Genomic DNA, 24,082 nt, shown 5'->3' with positions numbered 1-24,082 from the left:
CGAAACTGCTATGATGTGCACAAATGACTAAGTGTTCTGGAAGTTGAACTAATTGTTGTGTAAATGTAAATAGTGATGTGAGAAATGCACCCAAGCAACTGAGAAAAACTGTAATACATAAGTACTAATTATTTCAAAACTACTTTTTCTTTGTCTTGTTCATTTAAAAAAAAATATATTAAACAACAAAAATCAACAAGAAAAGGTTAATTTAATTTAATTTAATTTAATTTAATTTAATTTAATTTAATTTAATTTAATTTAATTTAATTTAATTTTTTACCAGCGCCAAAAATGACAAAAACATAAAACAAATAAATATTGAACAGATAACCAATCAGGACCCTTTTAATAATGGGACACAATTTTTGAATAAAAAAAAAAAAAAAAAGAAAGAAAAATTCTAAAATTTACTATAGTTTCATGTTTACTTTTGAGCACTGATTAAGTTTTGTCTAATCAAATCATTGTGCACCAACACACAAGCGAATACTCGTTTATTTCCATGAATAGCACATTCATTGTATTTTGCAACAGGGACTATTTTCAACATATGAGACCAAGTAAAGTTTACCAAGTGAACAAAGAAATGGCACACAAATGGATCCCACTGCACGTTATCTCTAATAAAGTTAAAACACAAAAAAATACTGAAAAAAGTATATGTATGTGTAACGTTTGTCACGGGGTGTCACTGCGAACCACAAAAGCATAATTCCTCTCCTTTCTTGAGGCAATGACACACCTCTTTACAAACGGTGTGTTGGGCGCAGTTCTCTAGCATACTTTATGATATTTAAAGAGTTATTTTTGTCTTTTAAGATTATCTCTTTCCCCCAGAAATCTGGATTAAACATAACATCAAACGCCATCAGTCTTAGACATTTTTTTTCTGCGGAGAAGATGGCATTTTGGGCCGCTGTCTTTGTCTGGGCTGCAGTATGGCCCAGTGCTTTGTCTGTGACACGGTACTCCATAGCTGAAGAGATGGAAAGAGGTTCTGTTGTGGCCAATTTAGCTGCGGATTTAGGACTCGACCCTGGAGGTTTGGCACAGCGAGAGGTAAAGCTTGATATTTTCACTAACAAAAAATATTTAGACTTTAACAAAAAGACAGGAGAACTTTACATTGTGGAAAAGATGGACAGGGAATATTTTTGTCCAGCAAAGCCCTCATCCTGTTTTTTAAAGCTCGATTTTATCATAGAAAGCCCTTTACGCATCTTCAACATCGAGCTTGGCATAACAGACATAAATGATAACGCTCCGTATTTCAGACGAGACAGAGTAGAGCTTGACGTTTCAGAGTCCGCAACACCGGGAGAGAGGTTCTCTCTGCCTAATGCTGTGGATCCAGATGTTGGCATAAATACAATCAAAACATATAAACTCAGTCCCAGTGAACATTTCACCATAGAAATTCAGACAGGCAGTGACGGCACTCAGTATGTGGATTTGGTTTTGACTAAATCTTTAGACAGAGAAGAGAAGGCTGTTCATAATTTAATACTGACTGCTGTGGATGGAGGTGTCCCCGTGCGCTCCGGCACAGCTAACATTATAGTTAGAGTACAGGATACAAATGATAATCCTCCGCGGTTTGACAAGCAAACCTACACAGTTAACATGACAGAAAACACCCCGATAGGATCATTAGTGACGACGCTTAATGCTACTGATCGTGATGAGGGTCTGAATTCAGAGATAGTGTACTCGTTCACCCTTTACACGTCAGAAAAAACACAAGGTGTATTTGCACTCAATCCTAACACTGGAGATATTACTGTGAGGGGAACTATAGATTACGAAGATACGCAATTCTATGAGATGCACATTGAGGCAAAAGATAAAGGGAAACACCCTCTGCTTGGACAGTGTAAATTAGTTGTCCACGTAACAGATATGAATGACAATTATCCAGAAATCACGATACAATCTGTAAAAAATACAGTTGCTGAAAACATACCTGTCGGAAGTGTCATTGCACTGGTTGGAATAAGTGACAGAGACACTGGTGAAAATGGAAAAGTGAGCTTATCTATGCACCAGCCTTTGCCATTTAGTATAAATGAATCATCAGACAGACCCACACATTACAAGCTCATAGTATCCGAACCTTTGGATCGTGAAACGGTACATGAATATGTAATCACGCTAGTTGTGACGGACCAGGGAACGCCTCCTCTATCTGACAATGAAACAATAACTGTCCATCTGTTGGATGTAAATGACAACGCACCACAGTTCCCCCAGTCATTTTATACAATACGTGTGATGGAGAACAATGCACCTGGGGCCTTGCTCAGCTCTCTCACTGCGTTTGACCCTGACCTCCATGAAAACCAGAATCTAGTTTACTTCATCATAGAGAAGGAGATCGCCAACACCTCCATGTCCATGCTGTTCTCCATCAATCCAGAGAACGGTAATCTTTACGCACTAAAAACATTTGACTATGAGATTGAGAAGGATTTTCTTTTCCACATCGAGGCCAGAGACTCTGGTTCTCCTCCACTCAGCAGTAATGTGACTGTACACATTATTATTGTGGACCAGAATGACAATGCTCCAGTTATTGTCTCTCCATGGCGTGCACACGGCTCGGTGGTTGAGGAAAAGATCCCAAGATCCACAGATAAAGGCTCCCTGGTTTCCAAGGTGATAGCTTTAGACACAGACTCTGTGCACAACTCTCGGATTACCTACCAGTTTCTCCAGATAACTGATGCCACCTTGTTCAGTCTGGACCAGTATAATGGAGAGATCCGGACTATGAGGATGTTCAGTTATAAAGATTCCCGCCACCACAGACTGGTTGTTGTTGCCAAGGACAACGGGCAGCCTGCTCTCTCTGCTACAGTTACCATCAAGCTGTCCACAGTGGAGACTGCCATGAAGGCCTATTCTGACATGACTGAGGTGCCTCTGGAATATGACATCTTTTCAGACCTCAACCTGTATTTGGTCATCGGTCTGGGCTCCGTGTCATTTCTCCTGCTCATCACCATACTGGTGACCATCGTGATCAAGTGTCAGAAGCCCAAGTCCAGTAAAACGGCTCCTCCCTGCAGGAACAGTGTGATAAGTGAGAGGAACTCCACCATTGCAGACTCCACTCTGGTCTCCAACGATGCCTACTGGTACAGTCTGTTCCTAGCAGAGACCAGGAAAGGAAAGCTGGTGGTCAGACAGCCCATGCCAAAGGGCTCCAGATACATCGTGTCCAGTATACCAAGAGGGACAGGACTGACAGATACCAGTGATTCAGCAGCTTCTACTCTGCAGGTAAGATTTCATTGTATGTTTAATAAGTCACTTATGTTTCACTTACAGTATATTTACATGAAACTTACACTGTACAAAGTGAGGAATTTTCCGAGTTTTGCATAATTATCAAGGGGTTATTGTTTAAACAAAAGACAATAAATTGTCATTCCAACCCACGCTAAACGTAATTAACATATACTCAGATGGATCCTCCTTTAATTCAGTTAAACAGCCAAGCACAGGCTTATGGGTGGCGCTGTTTTATAACTAAAATACCAGCGATGACCGCTATGACAATTATAAGCCGTCTTCGGGTCGCGTAACATCAGCAATCGGACAGCTCCGTGGTGCTAAAAATAGTCCTTTTCGAACCGGATCAGTCTGGACATTCCAGTTTCTGAATGGACCAAAAATGTGACAGGAAAACACAATTTAACCGGAAACCTTTTGTGAGACCAACTGCTGCATATTTACCACAAGACACAACAATGGCTCTGGTTGCAACAATGGAGTCTGGGAAGAGGTACGTGCTGCTTGTTGTACTTATTCTATCTTCTTCTATGAGCAACACATCGGCCGCTATGACTCATTATTCCATACCAGAGGAAATGAAGGCAGGTTCGGTGGTCGCTAATCTCGCTACGGATCTCAGTTTGGATGTTAAAACGCTGAATCAGAGGAAGATGCGTCTTGACATAATCGCAAACAAGAAATATCTGGACGTGAACAAAGAGACTGGGGAGCTGTATGTCGTGGAAAAGATTGACCGAGAATATATTTGCCCTTCAAAGTTGTCTGCTTCTTGCTATCTCAGACTGGAGATTATACTAGAAAACCCAGTACGGATTTTTAATATAGAAGTAGAAATTTTGGACATGAACGACAACGCCCCACAGTTTCGAAGAGGTACCATTGATCTAGATATATCTGAAGCGACATCAAAAGGAGAAAGATTTTCACTGAGCAATGCAGTGGATCCTGATGTGGGAAGCAATTCAGTGAAAACGTATCATCTCAGTGAAAGTGACTTTTTTAGCATTGAGGTTCAAACAGGAAGAGATGGATCCAAGTTTGCTGATTTGATCCTGAAAAAGACTTTGGATCGGGAGCAGCAGGCTGTTCATAATTTAATCCTCACAGCTGTAGATGGAGGAAAACCTGCTCGTTCGGGTACAGCCAACGTTATTGTCCGTGTTTTGGACACAAATGACAATTCACCTACATTTGACAAATCAGCATATAATGTTAAAATTATGGAAAACTCTCCCATTGGAAGCCTTGTTATTAAACTAAATGCTACAGACTTAGACGAAGGCTCAAATTCTGATATAACTTATTCATATAGTTTATATACATCTGAAAAAACGCAAGAGACATTTAAACTGAATCCAACAACAGGGGAAATTACTGTCAAAGGGATGTTAAACTATGAAGATTTTAAGATTTATGATATGGAAGTTATAGCAACTGATAAGGGAGCAAATAGTTTATCAGGACAATGTACCATAAAGATTCTCATTGGGGATATGAATGACAACCATCCAGAATTATCTATTAAATCATTTCTGACTCCAGTCAGTGAAAATATAGATTTGAAAACAGTGATAGCTGTAGTCAGTGTGAGTGATAAAGATTCAGGTGATAATGGAGTGGTAGATCTTCATATTCCAGATAACATGCCGTTCCAACTGAGGGAGTCCTCTGATAACTATTATGAATTAGTGGTATCAGAACCATTAGACCGTGAGAAGCTCCCAGAATATGACATCACTTTCACTGTCACAGACAGAGGTTCTCCTCCTTTATCTGACAATGAAACAATGACTTTAGAGCTGCTGGATGTAAATGACAATGTTCCACAGTTCCCCCAGTCATTTTATACAATACGTGTGATGGAGAACAATGCACCTGGGGCCTTGCTCAGCTCTCTCACTGCGTTTGACCCTGACCTCCATGAAAACCAGAATCTAGTTTACTTCATCATAGAGAAGGAGATCGCCAACACCTCCATGTCCATGCTGTTCTCCATCAATCCAGAGAACGGTAATCTTTATGCACTAAAAACATTTGACTATGAGATTGAGAAGGATTTTCTTTTCCACATCGAGGCCAGAGACTCTGGTTCTCCTCCACTCAGCAGTAATGTGACTGTACACATTATTATTGTGGACCAGAATGACAATGCTCCAGTTATTGTCTCTCCATGGCGTGCACACGGCTCGGTGGTTGAGGAAAAGATCCCAAGATCCACAGATAAAGGCTCCCTGGTTTCCAAGGTGATAGCTTTAGACACAGACTCTGTGCACAACTCTCGGATTACCTACCAGTTTCTCCAGATAACTGATGCCACCTTGTTCAGTCTGGACCAGTATAATGGAGAGATCCGGACTATGAGGATGTTCAGTTATAAAGATTCCCGCCACCACAGACTGGTTGTTGTTGCCAAGGACAACGGGCAGCCTGCTCTCTCTGCTACAGTTACCATCAAGCTGTCCACAGTGGAGACTGCCATGAAGGCCTATTCTGACATGACTGAGGTGCCTCTGGAATATGACATCTTTTCAGACCTCAACCTGTATTTGGTCATCGGTCTGGGCTCCGTGTCATTTCTCCTGCTCATCACCATACTGGTCACCATTGTGATCAAGTGCCAGAAGCCCAAGTCCAGTAAAACGGCTCCTCCCTGCAGGAACAGTGTGATAAGTGAGAGGAACTCCACCATTGCAGACTCCACTCTGGTCTCCAACGATGCCTACTGGTACAGTCTGTTCCTAGCAGAGACCAGGAAAGGAAAGCTGGTGGTCAGACAGCCCATGCCAAAGGGCTCCAGATACATCGTGTCCAGTATACCAAGAGGGACAGGACTGACTGATACCAGTGATTCAGCAGCTTCTACTTTGCAGGTACAATGTTGATAAATAATCTCTTTGTAAATTTTTTTTCTATTCTTTACTCGTATGAAATCCAGTACCATTGATTTTGTGTAGAGTGTTAGTGGCTAATTTGCCATACTAAATACAACATTTTGTACCCATGCATTGCTAGAAACATTTTTATCCTTGTCTCAGCCCATATATACAATGTAGCCAACAACTTTCCATACAGTACTAAACAGTTTTTATGCTACTGCTGAATTTAAGATTTGCATTCAATATCTTGAAAAACTGTGATGGGCTAGTGATCTATCCAGGGTGTTTCCTACACCTCCGCTGCTGGTTGCTGAGATAGCTTGCTGTTCCCCCATGTCACTGAATCGGAGTAACATTTTAAAAGAAAAACCATGACTCAATAAAACTATCTCTAAAATTTTCTTCCAAAGAGGTTAAAATTAAAGGTTAAAATTTAAATTCATGTTTATCTCAATACAACCTTTTTACTGCATATTCATCCATTTTAGGAAATATAGTATTCATTAACAGGTGATGTAAATAAACTAAAGAAAACAATAACAAACACATATAAAAACAAATCTAGTTATCTCAGCAATCAGCTGATCGAACATAACCATTATAACAGTTACCATTTATACCAGTAACCTCTCCTCTTTAACAAAAAATATATTCAAACACACGTCTTAATTTCCATTTTCTTTCCATACATTGACAAAGCGATCAAAATTCCAATGTTACTTAACAACACCATAGAAAGTTTTCAATCGATATTTTTAAGTTTTTTTAAAAAATTTTTTTAGATTATTTTCTTAACACATAATCTAGACCAGGGATCCCCAACCTTGAACCTCAAGGACTGGTGTTGTGCAAGTTTTCCAAGTGTTCCTGCTGGAACACAGCTGACTCAGAGTTAGACACGCTCTGCACATGTCTGCTAAATACACATAGATTTGAATCAGGTGTGTTGCAGTGGGGACACATGGAAAACCTGCAGGACACTGGTCCTCGAGGACCAGAATTGGGGATACCTGATCTAAAAGGTTAATTAAAAGCATAAAATACGTATTATTCTAACTTTGGAGAAAATACATATGTTTTAACTTGTATAAGTATGTCCTATTTCACACTTCTTTAAAACAAGAAATAATATCTTAATTTAAGAAAAACACTGATGACATTTCTTCGTATCACTTTATAAATGCACCGTTTGTCCTGAATTTGATATGTGTCTTAATAAATAGGAGGGTCTTAATTTAAGAGGTGGCGCTGTTTTATTCGCGAAAGTTAAACCCCCAAACGCCTTAAGTCTTTCATAGTCGTAACAGCCTGTTCCTGTGAAGACTGGACAGTTCCGTAGTGCTGAAAAGCCTCTCGGAAACCAAGCCTGCGCGCTCAGTTTTGCACTGAAACGGGATTTCAGTACATTCCATATCGTTGGGATTAATACCAATAAAAGGGACATCTTTACACCTGAAAAAAAAAACAAACAACTATTTTTGATCGCTTGAAGTGCTGCCATCTTGTAAAAACATGGGTCCCAATATAACAAAGGGGTCTTTGCAAAGGTACGTCCTGCTGATTCTTCTTTGCACGTTCGTTCGCGTGATCTCGACCTCAGTGACTCATTATTCTATACCAGAAGAAATGAAAGAAGGATCGGTTGTGGCTAACCTCGCAACAGATCTTAGCATGGACGTCACAACACTGACAAAGAGAAAGATGCGCCTTGATATCATCGCAAACAAGAAATATCTGGATGTGAACAAAGAGACTGGTGAGCTGTTTATTGTTGAGAAGATTGACAGGGAACACATATGCACCACGAAAGGGTTATCGTCATGCTATTTAAAACTTGAAGTAACACTAGAAAATCCTCTGCGGATATTTAACATAGAATTAGAAATATTAGATATGAACGACAACGCCCCGCAATTTCGAAGAGACGCCATTCATTTAGACATATCTGAAGCGACGCCTAAAGGAGAGAGATTTTCCCTCAGCAATGCAGTCGATCCGGATGTTGGATCAAACTCAGTAAAAACGTATCATCTCAGTGAAAGTAATTATTTTAACATTGAGGTTCAGACAGGAAGAGATGGATCCAAGTTTGCCGATTTGATCCTGAAAAGGACATTAGACAGAGAACAGCAGGCGAGTCATGTTTTAACACTGACAGCTGTAGATGGAGGGACACCAGCTCGTTCTGGGACTGTTAGCATCATTGTTCATGTTATGGACACAAATGACAATTCACCTACATTTGACAAATCAGCATATAATGTTAAAATTATGGAAAATTCTCCCATTGGAAGCCTTGTTATTAATCTCAATGCTACAGACTTAGACGAAGGCTCAAATTCTGATATAACTTATTCATACAGTTTATATACATCAGAAAAAACGCAAGAGACATTTAATCTGAATCCAACAACAGGAGAAATTACTGTCAAAGGGATGTTAAACTATGAAGATTTTAAGATTTATGATATGGAAGTTATAGCAACTGATAAGGGAGCAAATAGTTTATCAGGACAATGTACAATAAAGATTCTCGTTGAGGATATGAATGACAACCATCCAGAATTATCTATTAAATCATTTCTGACTCCAGTCAGTGAAAACATAGATTTGAACACAGTGATAGCTGTAGTCAGTGTGGGTGATAAAGATTCAGGTGATAATGGAGTGGTAGATCTTCATGTTCCAGATAACATGCCGTTCAAACTGAGGGAGTCCTCTGATAACTATTATGAATTAGTGGTATCAGAACCATTAGACCGTGAGAAGGTCCCAGAATATGACATCACTTTCACTGTCACAGACAGAGGTTCTCCTCCTTTATCTGACAATGAAACAATGACTTTAGAGCTGCTGGATGTAAATGACAATGTTCCACAGTTCCCCCAGTCATTTTATACAATACGTGTGATGGAGAACAATGCACCTGAAGCCTTGCTCAGCTCTCTCACTGCGTTTGATCCTGACCTCCATGAAAACCAGTATCTAGTTTACTTCATCATAGAGAAGGAGATCGCCAACACCTCTATGTCCATGCTGTTCTCCATCAATCCAGAGAACGGTAATCTTTATGCATTAAAAACATTTGACTATGAGATTGAGAAGGATTTTCTTTTCCACATCGAGGCCAGAGACTCTGGTTCTCCTCCACTCAGCAGTAATGTGACTGTACACATTATTATTGTGGACCAGAATGACAATGCTCCAGTTATTGTCTCTCCATGGCGTGCACACGGCTCGGTGGTTGAGGAAAAGATCCCAAGATCCACAGATAAAGGCTCCCTGGTTTCCAAGGTGATAGCTTTAGACACAGACTCTGTGCACAACTCTCGGATTACCTACCAGTTTCTCCAGATAACTGATGCCACCTTGTTCAGTCTGGACCAGTATAATGGAGAGATCCGGACTATGAGGATGTTCAGTTATAAAGATTCCCGCCACCACAGACTGGTTGTTGTTGCCAAGGACAACGGGCAGCCTGCTCTCTCTGCTACAGTTACCATCAAGCTGTCCACAGTGGAGACTGCCATGAAGGCCTATTCTGACATGACTGAGGTGCCTCTGGAATATGACATCTTTTCAGACCTCAACCTGTATTTGGTCATCGGTCTGGGCTCCGTGTCATTTCTCCTGCTCATCACCATACTGGTCACCATCGTGATCAAGTGTCAGAAACCCAAGTCCAGTAAAACGGCTCCTCCCTGCAGGAACAGTGTGATAAGTGAGAGGAACTCCACCATTGCAGACTCCACTCTGGTCTCCAACGATGCCTACTGGTACAGTCTGTTCCTAGCAGAGACCAGGAAAGGAAAGCTGGTGGTCAGACAGCCCATGCCAAAGGGCTCCAGATACATCGTGTCCAGTATACCAAGAGGGACAGGACTGACAGATACCAGTGACTCAGCAGCTTCTACTTTGCAGGTACGAGTTTTTTGGTTGTACATTAATTGGTATTTCATTTTACACTGTTGTTGCTTTACGGTAACTTTACATATAAGTCTATTAATTTACCCCACAACACTTTTGTACGTTTGACTTAATTACAACACATGGGATTAACTAAAGCGGTATCCCTTTTTTAAAAAAAAAAATAAATAAAGGCAGTCAGGGAGAAGTGCATAGGTGGCGCTGATTTATTAACAATATCCCAGTTCTTGAACGCCATGACAGTAGATCATGGCGCATTCCGGAAAAAGCGGATAGCTCCGCGGTGCTGAAAATCTGTTTCGAACAAATTCTTTCCTCATTTATCCCCAAAAGCCCGAAGAATATGTGCTGGGGTTCAAAGTAAGTATAATTTAAAAAAATACGTCATTAAGCGGATTTAATACTTACTAAAGGGCCGTATATCTCATACGTAAAACGGAATCTCGTTTCAACAATGGAGACCTGGAAAAGATATGTTGCGCTCCTTTTATTTGTTATTTTTTCCTTTATAAATAACATATCGGGCTCAGTGACTCATTATTCCATACCCGAGGAAATGAAAGAAGGATCAGTTGTCGCCAACCTCGCGACCGATCTCAGTCTGGATGTTAAAACACTGAATCAGAGGAAGATGCGCCTCGACATCGTTGCTAACAAGAAATATCTGGATGTGAACAAAGAGACCGGTGAGCTGTACGTTGTTGAGAAGATTGACAGAGAATACATTTGCAACACGAAGTCGTCCGCTTCTTGTTATCTAAGACTTGAGGTCATATTGGAAAATCCTCTACGAATCTTTAATATAGAGGTGGAAATCTTGGACATGAACGACAACGCCCCACAGTTTCGAAGAGACGCCATTCACTTGGATATATCTGAAGCGACGCCAAAAGGTGAGAGGTTTTCTCTCAGCAACGCAGTGGATCCTGATGTTGGAACAAATTCAGTGAAAACGTATCATCTTAGTGAAAATGACTTTTTTAATATCGAAGTTCAAACCGGAAGAGATGGCACAAAATTTGCAAATTTGATCTTGAAAAAGTCATTAGATAGAGAGCAGCAGGCTGTTCATAATCTAATACTCACAGCTGTAGATGGAGGAACACCTGCTCGTTCTGGTACTGCCAGGGTTATTGTTCATGTTTTGGACACAAATGATAATGCTCCATCCTTTGAAAACACTCATTTGAGCATTAAAATTATGGAAAATTCTCCTATAGGAAGCCTTGTTATTGATTTAAATGCTACAGATTTAGACGAAGGCTCAAATTCTGATATAACTTATTCATATAGTTTATATACATCAGAAAAAACGCAAGAGACATTTAAACTGAATCCAGCAACAGGGGAAATTACTGTCAAAGGAATGTTAAACTATGAAGATTTTAAGATTTATGATATGGAAGTTATCGCAACTGATAAGGGAACAAATAGTTTATCAGGACAATGTACCATAAAGATTCTCATTGGGGATATGAATGACAACCATCCAGAATTATCTATTAAATCATTTCTGACTCCAGTCAGTGAAAACATAGATTTGAACACAGTGATAGCTGTAGTCAGTGTGAGTGATAAAGATTCAGGTGATAATGGAGTGGTAGATCTTCATATTCCAGATAACATGCCGTTCAAACTGAGGGAGTCCTCTGATAACTATTATGAATTAGTGGTATCAGAACCATTAGACCGTGAGAAGGTCCCAGAATATGACATCACTTTCACTGTCACAGACAGAGGTTCTCCTCCTTTATCTGACAATGAAACAATGACTTTAGAGCTGCTGGATGTAAATGACAATGTTCCACAGTTCCCCCAGTCATTTTATACAATACGTGTGATGGAGAACAATGCACCTGAGGCCTTGCTCAGCTCTCTCACTGCGTTTGATCCTGACCTCCATGAAAACCAGTATCTAGTTTACTTCATCATAGAGAAGGAGATCGCCAACACCTCCATGTCCATGCTGTTCTCCATCAATCCAGAGAACGGTAATCTTTACGCACTAAAAACATTTGACTATGAGATTGAGAAGGATTTTCTTTTCCACATCGAGGCCAGAGACTCTGGTTCTCCTCCACTCAGCAGTAATGTGACTGTACACATTATTATTGTGGACCAGAATGACAATGCTCCAGTTATTGTCTCTCCATGGCGTGCACAAGGCTCGGTGGTTGAGGAAAAGATCCCAAGATCCACAGATAAAGGCTCCCTGGTTTCCAAGGTGATAGCTTTAGACACAGACTCTGTGCACAACTCTCGGATTACCTACCAGTTTCTCCAGATAACTGATGCCACCTTGTTCAGTCTGGACCAGTATAATGGAGAGATCCGGACTATGAGGATGTTCAGTTATAAAGATTCCCGCCACCACAGACTGGTTGTTGTTGCCAAGGACAACGGGCAGCCTGCTCTCTCTGCTACAGTTACCATCAAGCTGTCCACAGTGGAGACTGCCATGAAGGCCTATTCTGACATGACTGAGGTGCCTCTGGAATATGACATCTTTTCAGACCTCAACCTGTATTTGGTCATCGGTCTGGGCTCCGTGTCATTTCTCCTGCTCATCACCATACTGGTGACCATTGTGATCAAGTGTCAGAAACCCAAGTCCAGTAAAACAGCTCCTCCCTGCAGGAACAGTGTGATAAGTGAGAGGAACTCCACCATTGCAGACTCCACTCTGGTCTCCAACGATGCCTACTGGTACAGTCTGTTCCTAGCAGAGACCAGGAAAGGAAAGCTGGTGGTCAGACAGCCCATGCCCAAGGGCTCCAGATACATCGTGTCCAGTATACCAAGAGGGACAGGACTGACTGATACCAGTGACTCAGCACCTTCTACTTTACAGGTAGGATTACAATGAGGCATTTACAATCTACTTTCCAGCTCGCGTTTGCTTTCAAAATGGTCTTTCGTTTGTATTAGGCTTCATTATCTAAATGAACACTAAATTTGTCCAATTCTAAAATTACCTTGTTGCTTATTAGTTTGGAAAATGTGTGACACAAACATAATAATCCATTACTTTGCACATAAAACCCTTCATAATACTGAAGCCCTTGTATTCTCACTACAATGGAATAAAATATAATTTGTTGATAATATGTGTGTGTATATATATATATATATATATATATATATATATATATATATATATATATATATATATATATATATATATATATATATATATATATATATATATATATATATATATATATATTCAGATGTGTGTGTGTGTGTGTGAGAGAGAGAGAGAGAGAGAGAGAGAGAGAGTATGGAGAATGGGGCAAACATTTGATATGAGCTATTTTTATTTCAAATATCCATTACACCAAATAAGCTAACCAGCAGAAGTTTCAAACCAAAAGTGTATTTAACTATTTTAATTGATTTAATTTCATTTTTAGAATTCAAAACAACCCTGTTCAATTTCACATGCAACATAACAGAATGTTTAAAAAAGAAAACGTACTTTTTTTTCATCATTTCAGTCGTCATCTGTGTAATTTTTCAATCAAAACTCGACCCTCTTTCGTTGCATGAAAGCTATAGCTCGAAAGATACAAAAAGACAGTCAATTTGTGTTTTTTGAAAGTTCTTAATTTACAGACCAACTTGTTGAGACGTAATCGTTTGTTCATTAAATGCGGTTATAAACTTCACAAAGAAATAATTGGGAAAAAAAAACCAAAAAAAAAAAAAAAAAACCCCAGAAACTCTGCACTTTGGATGAACTTTATTTTCGTCTATCAGTATAATTTAGTTGTCACATTTCATTCGATTAACTTGTTTAAGACTGAATCAACAATAGCACAGCTTCAATCTGAAATTAAAACGCCAAATAACACAGCTAATGAGTAATATGTTCGATTGTGATGTAATATTAAACACTCAATATTTTTTCAGGCTCATCCTCTGAACACTAGAAATGATAAAAGGAGTTATAAGAGCTCCGGAAGAAATGTTTTAACAAATTATTGATGCAAGTAAAACAGACAGGTTATCAGGGACGCCACAAACATTAGTCATAAAGATAAAATGAGGTGACGTTCAATGATTCTGACAATTACATTGGTAAATTTAATGACTTGTTAATGTTAATAACAGATCAATAAAAAAAACAAAAAAAAACAATGAAAGAATAACGAACCAACCAACCAACCAAATAAATAAATAAATAAATAAATAAATTGTAGTCACTATCTTCATGGGAGTTTGAAGCTGACCAAAATGCAAGGAGATGGCGCTGTTTAATCAGTAAAACCTCCATTCTATCGACGCCATGAACGTGAATAACTGATATCTGGTCGCCTTTGGAAAGAAAAAGGACTGCTTCGTGGTGCTTTAATTCGCGATACAATATGCGAGTTTATTTACACAGCTAAATGATCTCAGTGACGTCGCATATAGTCGATGCATCTGAATGTGACTGAGAACAAGACAAGAAAACAATTTACAGCTGAAAATATATATTATTCTGAGGGGTTGTGAATCGCACAAAAGCAAGCGTTCGCTGCGACAATGGGATCATTTAAAAGGTACGTTGTGCTTTATTTTTGTTTTGTTTTTTCACTAATTCAAGACATATCAACCTCAGTGACTCATTATTCCATACCCGAGGAAATGAAAGAAGGATCAGTTGTCGCCAACCTCGCGACCGATCTCAGTCTGGATGTTAAAACACTGAATCAGAGGAAGATGCGCCTCGACATCGTTGCTAACAAGAAATATCTGGATGTGAACAAAGAGACCGGTGAGCTGTACGTTGTTGAGAAGATTGACAGAGAATATATTTGCAATATGAAATACTCTAATTGTTATCTCAGACTGGAAGTTATTCTGGAAAACCCAGTGCGAATTTTCAACATAGAAGTGGAAATCCTGGACATGAACGACAACGCCCCACAGTTTCGACGAGGCACTATATATCTGGACATATCCGAAGCGACGCCAAAAGGGGAGAGATTTTCCCTCAGTAATGCTGTTGACCCTGATGTCGGAAGCAATTCATTGAACACGTATCATCTAAGTGAAAGTGACTTTTTTAATATTCAGGTTCAGACAGGAAGAGATGGATCTAAATTCGCAGATTTGATCCTGAAAAAGACATTAGACAGAGAGCAGCAGGCTGTCCACAATTTAATACTCACAGCTGTAGATGGAGGAAAACCTGCTCGTTCAGGAACTGCCAGTGTTATCGTCCGTGTTTTGGACACAAATGATAATGCCCCTAAATTTGACAAATTCGTTCCTAATGTTAAAATTATGGAAAATTCTCCCATAGGAAGTCTTGTTATTGATCTCAATGCTACAGACTTAGACGAAGGCTCAAATTCTGAGATAACTTATTCATATAGTTTATATACATCTGAAAAAACGCAAGAGACATTTAAACTGAATCCAGCAACAGGAGAAATTACTGTCAAAGGAATGTTAAACTATGAAGATTTTAGGATTTATGATATGGAAGTTATCGCAACTGATAAGGGAGCAAATAGTTTATCAGGACAATGTACCATAAAGATTCTCGTTGAGGATATGAATGACAACCATCCAGAATTATCTATTAAATCATTTCTGACTCCAGTCAGTGAAAACATAGATTTGAACACAGTGATAGCTGTAGTCAGTGTGAGTGATAAAGATTCAGGTGATAATGGAGTGGTAGATCTTCATATTCCAGATAACATGCCATTCAAACTGAGGGAGTCCTCTGATAACTATTATGAATTAGTGGTATCAGAACCATTAGACCGTGAGAAGGTCCCAGAATATGACATCACTTTCACTGTCACAGACAGAGGTTCTCCTCCTTTATCTGACAATGAAACGATGACTTTAGAGCTGCTGGATGTAAATGACAATGTTCCACAGTTCCCCCAGTCATTTTATACAATACGTGTGATGGAGAACAATGCACCTGGGGCCTTGCTCAGCTCTCTCACTGCATTTGACCCTGACCTCCATGAAAACCAGAATCTAGTTTACTTCATCATAGAGAAGGAGATCGCCAACACCTCCATGTCCATGCTGTTCTCCATCAATCCAGAGAACGGTAATCTTTACGCACTAAAAACATTTGACTATGAGATTGAGAAGGATTTTCTTTTCCACATCGAGGCCAGAGACTCTGGTTCTCCTCCACTCAGCAGTAATGTGACTGTACACTTTATTATTGTGGACCAGAATGACAATGCTCCAGTTATTGTCTCTCCATGGCGTGCACACGGCTCGGTGGTTGAGGAAAAGATCCCAAGATCCACAGACAAAGGCTCCCTGGTTTCCAAGGTGATAGCTTTAGACACAGACTCTGTGCACAACTCTCGGATTACCTACCAGTTTCTCCAGATAACTGATGCCACCTTGTTCAGTCTGGACCAGTATAATGGAGAGATCCGGACTATGAGGATGTTCAGTTATAAAGATTCCCGCCACCACAGACTGGTTGTTGTTGCCAAGGACAACGGGCAGCCTGCTCTCTCTGCTACAGTTACCATCAAGCTGTCCACAGTGGAGACTGCCATGAAGGCCTATTCTGACATGACTGAGGTGCCTCTGGAATATGACATCTTTTCAGACCTCAACCTGTATTTGGTCATCGGTCTGGGCTCTGTGTCATTTCTCCTGCTCATCACCATACTGGTCACCATTGTGATCAAGTGTCAGAAGCCCAAGTCCAGTAAAACGGCTCCTCCCTGCAGGAACAGTGTGATAAGTGAGAGGAACTCCACCATTGCAGACTCCACTCTGGTCTCCAACGATGCCTACTGGTACAGTCTGTTCCTAGCAGAGACCAGGAAAGGAAAGCTGGTGGTCAGACAGCCCATGCCCAAGGGCTCCAGATACATCGTGTCCAGTATACCAAGAGGGACAGGACTGACTGATACCAGTGACTCAGCACCTTCTACTTTGCAGGTACAATTTGTTTTGCCATCTGTCATTTTCTTTCCTTTTACATTAGTATACAAATACAACTTTTCATGATTTATAGAATACCTTTGGTTGTACATGTGGTTTAAAGTCTTGTTTGAATTACTTTCATTATAAAGAAGCTGTCAAAAATAATTTTCATCGGTGCGTACACAAACCTTTCCTTCCTTTTTTTTATATTTTTCATTCACTTTCAAATATTTTCGACCACGATTAAGCTAAACGCAAAACCCTGAAGAAAATTTTTGGAAAGTAAAGCAAACATTTTGACATTGGTCACTTGTACTGTCATGTTTACCTAAAATCATATGTGCCACTTTTTTTTTTTTTTTTTTTTTTTTTTTTTTGTAAATCACTAAGTCTGAACATTTCGGGTATCCATAAAGAAGAGCTGCAGCTGTCTTAAAAAGTCTTGTATCAAGATGTGGGCTTCATTGGGTTGTGGGGCGCAAACCTTGAGATGGGATTGTTTTTACAAATGCAATCAAATACCATTGTATGGTGTTTTGGAAGTTTAGAGGCGTTTTCGGCTACAAAGGCTCTGTCATATTTCGTGAATGTGCCCGAAGCATGTTTTAAATTGATCCCTGCTGTCTTGTTAGAAAGCTGCTATTTTAAGGTACAAATGATAGGTTAAAGAGGGGATTGATTGGTCTGCAACAGTGTTTACATGTGAGTGGGATGTGAAAAAGTAATATCCGTGTGAATGCAGTATGGGTCCAGGTGTTCCAGGCAGAACAATGCACTGAATAATGGATTAACAATGTTGCTTATGGTTTTAATGTTTTGCATGATCAGTTAATGGCTTATGTAACAGACAGTTGTCAGATGGTTTCTTCCACACTGAGGCGCTGTTCCTCACCTTTACTTCCACTTGTGACGTTAAAATTGCCATGACAGCCTGCACTGATCTGCCAGAAGAGTACGGAGAGTGAACAGCTCCCGGTGCTGAATGCATTCACGGGTTTATTGTGTCTCAGGTTTTGGGAATGTAAATGAAGATTTGGCTTTAGTTGGATTTATACGTGAAACTGTTGTAATTTTACCTGGAAGGAAACAAACATATGTGGCAACAATGAACAGTTTATTCGGCTCTGAACACCGTGGAAGGTACGTCACAATTATTCTTCTCTTCGTCGGGACATTAAACTCCACGTTAGCTGTAACACACTACTCGGTTCCCGAAGAACTCGAGGAAGGGTCTGTTGTTGCAAATCTAGCTGGAGATTTGGGACTAGACGTGAAGACATTAGTGCAGCGGAAGATGCGTATTGAGATCATTGCCAACAGGAAGTACCTGGATGTGAACAAAGAAACGGGAGAGCTGTATATTGTTGAGAGAATTGACAGAGAGTCTCTCTGTCCCGCAAAAACGTCATGTTATCTGAAATTGGAAGCAATAATTGAAAATCCCAAAAGGATATTTTACATCGAATTAGAAATATTGGACATAAATGACAACGCCCCTCACTTTAGAAGGGACAGGATAGATTTAGATATTTCAGAAGCGACGCAGGCTGGTGAGCGTTTTTCTGTGAGCAATGCGGTTGATCCAGACGTTGGTTCCAACTCAGTAAAAACGTACCACTTAAGCGAAAGTGATTACTTCACAATAGAAATTCAAACTGGGAGAGATGGGTCAAAATTTGCTGACTTGATCCTGAAAAAAGGTTTAAACCGAGAGCAGCAATCTGTTCATTATTTAATACTCACAGCTGTAGATGGCGGTGTGCCGTCTCGTTCTGGTACAGCCAGCATAATTGTTCATGTTTTAGATACAAACGACAACGCCCCGACATTTGAAAAAGAAAGTTACCAAGTTAGTGTTATAGAGAATTCTCCAATAGGAAGTGTGGTTATTCATGTCAATGCCACAGATTTAGATGAAGGGTCAAATTCAGAGCTGATATATTCTTATAGTCTGTATACATCAGAGAAAACGCAGGAAACGTTCCAGTTAAATCCCACTACGGGAGAAATAACCGTAAAAGGTGTGTTGAATTATGAGGATTTTAGGATTTATGATATGGAAGTTATAGCAACTGATAAAGGAGCAAATAGTTTATCAGGACAATGTAAAATCAAAATTCTTGTTGAGGATATGAATGACAATCATCCAGAATTATCTATTAAATCATTTCTGACTCCAGTCAGTGAAAACATAGATTTGAACACAGTGATAGCTGTAGTCAGTGTGAGTGATAAAGATTCAGGTGATAATGGAGTGGTAGATCTTCATATTCCAGATAACATGCCGTTCAAACTGAGGGAGTCCTCTGATAACTATTATGAATTAGTGGTATCAGAACCATTAGACCGTGAGAAGGTCCCAGAATATGACATCACTTTCACTGTCACAGACAGAGGTTCTCCTCCTTTATCTGACAATGAAACAATGACTTTAGAGCTGCTGGATGTAAATGACAATGTTCCACAGTTCCCCCAGTCATTTTATACAATACGTGTGATGGAGAACAATGCACCTGGGGCCTTGCTCAGCTCTCTCACTGCGTTTGACCCTGACCTCCATGAAAACCAGAATCTAGTTTACTTCATCATAGAGAAGGAGATCGCCAACACTTCCATGTCCATGCTGTTCTCCATCAATCCAGAGAACGGTAATCTTTACGCACTAAAAACATTTGACTATGAGATTGAGAAGGATTTTCTTTTCCACATCGAGGCCAGAGACTCTGGTTCTCCTCCACTCAGCAGTAATGTGACTGTACACATTATTATTGTGGACCAGAATGACAATGCTCCAGTTATTGTCTCTCCCTGGCGTGCACACGGCTCGGTGGTTGAGGAAAAGATCCCAAGATCCACAGATAAAGGCTCCCTGGTTTCCAAGGTGATAGCTTTAGACACAGACTCTGTGCACAACTCTCGGATTACCTACCAGTTTCTCCAGATAACTGATGCCACCTTGTTCAGTCTGGACCAGTATAATGGAGAGATCCGGACTATGAGGATGTTCAGTTATAAAGATTCCCGCCATCACAGACTAGTTGTTGTTGCCAAGGACAACGGGCAGCCTGCTCTCTCTGCTACAGTTACCATCAAGCTGTCCACAGTGGAGACTGCCATGAAGGCCTATTCTGACATGACTGAGGTGCCTCTGGAATATGACATCTTTTCAGACCTCAACCTGTATTTGGTCATTGGTCTGGGCTCCGTGTCATTTCTCCTGCTCATCACCATACTGGTGACCATCGTGATCAAGTGTCAGAAGCCCAAGTCCAGTAAAACAGCTCCTCCCTGCAGGAACAGTGTGATAAGTGAGAGGAACTCCACCATTGCAGACTCCACTCTGGTCTCCAACGATGCCTACTGGTACAGTCTGTTCCTAGCAGAGACCAGGAAAGGAAAGCTGGTGGTCAGACAGCCCATGCCCAAGGGCTCCAGATACATCGTGTCCAGTATTCCAAGAGGGACAGGACTGACTGATACCAGTGATTCAGCACCTTCTACTTTACAGGTATGGAATTTGAGTCAGATGCTAATATGTCTTTTTCATGGATTTCCATTCTATATTGCTACTTTTCAATCAGGCATTTTTTTGGACATGTTACTAATATATGACTGGTAACCAAATTCCTAAAAATGATAATATAAAATAAAACTAAAACCACTAATTTATTATTATTATTATTACAATTATTTTTATTATTAACAACAACAACAACAACAACAACAACAACAACAACAATAATAATAATAATAATAATAATAATAATAATAATAATAATAATAATAATAATAATGATGATAGGATCAAGCCAAACCTTTTTTTTTTCACCATTTTTTGCTTCAACATATTTTAATGGTTAACTCATGACTTGTCATGTAAAAGCTAGATATGAAAGCAACCATTGACAAAATACTTGTCATCAACTGTTATCCAAATTTGCTTCCACGCTACACAACTATATCAAATCATCTAGGCTACCCCAAGTAGCTATACAAAAAGTAAATAAAAACGTTTAAAAAAAAATCCGTAACAAAAAGGAAATACTTGTGTAAAACAGTTGCAGCTATTGAAGGACTTTTCCCCACCTAATTTGTAAATTAAATACGGGTGCTGCTAAGGCTAGAAAAGAACTGGTAATGTCGCTGCTCTCCACAAAAAAATCATTAACAGATGAAGTCATCATCTTAGAGAGAAATCATTGGAGGCTGAGAAGGGGACATTTTAGCAGGAAGCTCTCCCCAGCTAACAGTCTGATTAACTGTTTCACTGGAACAACCTTTCAACATTTCATTTTCTAATTTAATTGATGCTTGTCGTTTGTCTTCGTAAATCAGAAATCTAGAAGTGAACACTAGATTTCTTTTTCTTTTCTAACATTTTTTAAACTCCATGGCTCGTCATATACTACGATTTTCCTGGAGAGGGTATGTCTCAGTGCTTCTCTTTCTGTCTGCCATCATGGAGACCGTATTTTCGGTCACCCATTATTCTGTACCAGAGGAAATGGATGAAGGTTCTGTCGTTGCGAATTTAGCAACAGATTTAGGATTAGATGTTAGAAGTCTGAGTAAAAGAAAGATGCGCGTGGATGTTGTTGGCAACAAAAAATATCTGGACATAAACAAAGAAACAGGAGAAATATTTATTCTGGAAAGGATAGACAGAGAGTTGTTGTGTCCCCTCAAAACCACTACGTCGTGTTTCCTTAAACTGGACGCTACAATAGAAAATCCAATACGCATGTTTAATATCGAGGTGGAAATCATGGATATCAATGATAATGCTCCGCATTTTCGACGGGGAACTATGCATCTGGACATCTCTGAATCGAGCCCCGTTGGAGAGAGATTTTCGCTGAATAATGCCGTGGATCCAGATGTTGGAACAAACTCGGTGAAAAATTACCATCTGAGCGCAAGTGATCATTTCTCTATTGAAATTCAGACCGGGAGAGACGGGACAAAGTTTGCTGATTTGGTTTTGAAAAAAGCTCTAGACAGAGAGCAGCAGGCTATTCATAATCTAATTCTCACAGCTGTGGACGGTGGCGTCCCCACGCGCACAGGTACAGCGAGCATCGCTGTCCGCGTGCTGGATGTGAATGACAACGCCCCTTCATTTGACAAAGAAAAATACGTCGTAGATGTGATGGAAAACTCTCCGGTTGGCAGTCTAGTGGTCAAAATGAATGCTACAGACTTAGATGAAGGTTCAAATGCGGACATTGTTTACTCATATAGTTTATACACATCAGAGAGAACACAAAACATGTTTAACCTGAATCCTGAAAATGGCGAGATTAGAGTAAAAGAAATGATAAATTATGAGGACTTAAAACTGTATGAGATGGAGATTATTGCTAGTGATAAGGGACAGAACTCCTTAACTGGAAAATGTAAGGTAACAATACAGGTGACTGATATGAATGATAATCATCCAGAATTATCTATTAAATCATTTCAAAGTCCAATAAAAGAAAATGTTGCCACAGGCACAGTGATAGCTGTAGTCAGTGTGAGTGATAAAGATTCAGGTGATAATGGAGTGGTAGATCTTCATATTCCAGATAACATGCCGTTCAAACTGAGGGAGTCCTCTGATAACTATTATGAATTAGTGGTATCAGAACCATTAGACCGTGAGAAGGTCCCAGAATATGACATCACTTTCACTGTCACAGACAGAGGTTCTCCTCCTTTATCTGACAATGAAACAATGACTTTAGAGCTGCTGGATGTAAATGACAATGTTCCACAGTTCCCCCAGTCATTTTATACAATACGTGTGATGGAGAACAATGCACCTGAAGCCTTGCTCAGCTCTCTCACTGCGTTTGACCCTGACCTCCATGAAAACCAGTATCTAGTTTACTTCATCATAGAGAAGGAGATCGCCAACACCTCCATGTCCATGCTGTTCTCCATCAATCCAGAGAACGGTAATCTTTACGCACTAAAAACATTTGACTATGAGATTGAGAAGGATTTTCTTTTCCACATCGAGGCCAGAGACTCTGGTTCTCCTCCACTCAGCAGTAATGTGACTGTACACATTATTATTGTGGACCAGAATGACAATGCTCCAGTTATTGTCTCTCCATGGCGTGCACACGGCTCAGTGGTTGAGGAAAAGATCCCAAGATCCACAGATAAAGGCTCCCTGGTTTCCAAGGTGATAGCTTTAGACACAGACTCTGTGCACAACTCTCGGATTACCTACCAGTTTCTCCAGATAACTGATGCCACCTTGTTCAGTCTGGACCAGTATAATGGAGAGATCCGGACTATGAGGATGTTCAGTTATAAAGATTCCCGCCACCACAGACTGGTTGTTGTTGCCAAGGACAACGGGCAGCCTGCTCTCTCTGCTACAGTTACCATCAAGCTGTCCACAGTGGAGACTGCCATGAAGGCCTATTCTGACATGACTGAGGTGCCTCTGGAATATGACATCTTTTCAGACCTCAACCTGTATTTGGTCATCGGTCTGGGCTCCGTGTCATTTCTCCTGCTCATCACCATACTGGTCACCATCGTGATCAAGTGTCAGAAACCCAAGTCCAGTAAAACGGCTCCTCCCTGCAGGAACAGTGTGATAAGTGAGAGGAACTCCACCATTGCAGACTCCACTCTGGTCTCCAACGATGCCTACTGGTACAGTCTGTTCCTAGCAGAGACCAGGAAAGGAAAGCTGGTGGTCAGACAGCCCATGCCAAAGGGCTCCAGATACATTGTGTCCAGTATACCAAGAGGGACAGGACTGACTGATACCAGTGATTCAGCAGCTTCTACTCTGCAGGTATGAAGAAATACAAATTTCATAAGTGAAGACATTACCCTATAATTTCCTTGCATTTTTGAAAAATTATTTTGACTTTATTGTCATAAAATTACCTGACAGATTGGATAAATTTCCAGTGTGTACCCTGCTGCTCGCCCAGTTATTTTCGGGATACGTTACAGCTTCCCTATGACTCTTAATCAGACTAAGCAGTTCGGAAAATGAATGAATTAAAGAATTGTCATGAAAGTGCTTGTCACCAGGCACTTACTTTACCCTGGTATTTAGAGCA

The 24,082-nt window shown here is 40.1% G+C and overlaps 4 protein-coding genes across 4 annotated transcripts; all 4 read left to right on the top strand.

Annotated features, from left to right (window-relative positions):
* Window positions 1–972: 972 nt before the first annotated feature.
* On the top strand, window positions 973–6,182 carry LOC306763360 (protocadherin gamma-A4-like; the record flags this gene model as incomplete). The annotated part of the gene is made up of 2 exons (XM_079250146.1): window positions 973–3,285; window positions 5,100–6,182. The coding sequence occupies exons 1-2, from the start codon at window positions 988–990 to the stop codon at window positions 6,180–6,182; spliced, it is 3,381 nt and encodes a 1,126-aa protein (XP_079106272.1). The 5' UTR covers window positions 973–987.
* Window positions 6,183–7,787: 1,605 nt separating this feature from the next.
* LOC306763359 (protocadherin alpha-C2-like) lies at window positions 7,788–10,467 on the top strand (the record flags this gene model as incomplete). Its single annotated transcript, XM_079250145.1, has 2 exons — window positions 7,788–10,126; window positions 10,437–10,467. The coding sequence occupies exons 1-2, from the start codon at window positions 7,803–7,805 to the stop codon at window positions 10,465–10,467; spliced, it is 2,355 nt and encodes a 784-aa protein (XP_079106271.1). The 5' UTR covers window positions 7,788–7,802.
* A 177-nt stretch (window positions 10,468–10,644) lies between these two features.
* Window positions 10,645–17,974, top strand: LOC306763358 (protocadherin beta-13-like; the record flags this gene model as incomplete). The annotated part of the gene is made up of 3 exons (XM_079250144.1): window positions 10,645–12,954; window positions 15,954–17,024; window positions 17,861–17,974. Exons 1-3 carry the CDS (start codon window positions 10,660–10,662, stop codon window positions 17,972–17,974), a joined length of 3,480 nt encoding a protein of 1,159 aa, XP_079106270.1. The 5' UTR covers window positions 10,645–10,659.
* Window positions 17,975–18,114: 140 nt separating this feature from the next.
* LOC306763357 (uncharacterized protein) lies at window positions 18,115–23,814 on the top strand (the record flags this gene model as incomplete). Its single annotated transcript, XM_079250143.1, has 2 exons — window positions 18,115–20,517; window positions 21,430–23,814. The coding sequence occupies 2 exons, from the start codon at window positions 18,115–18,117 to the stop codon at window positions 23,812–23,814; spliced, it is 4,788 nt and encodes a 1,595-aa protein (XP_079106269.1).
* Between the last annotated feature and the right edge of the window lie 268 nt (window positions 23,815–24,082).

Source organism: Telmatherina bonti, assembly GCF_933228915.1.
Source record: "Telmatherina bonti genome assembly, chromosome: 12".
NCBI classification, from domain to species: Eukaryota; Metazoa; Chordata; class Actinopteri; order Atheriniformes; family Telmatherinidae; genus Telmatherina; species Telmatherina bonti.
The sequence above is the reverse complement of the archived record's forward strand: the minus strand, read 5'-3'. Positions and strand labels throughout refer to the sequence as shown.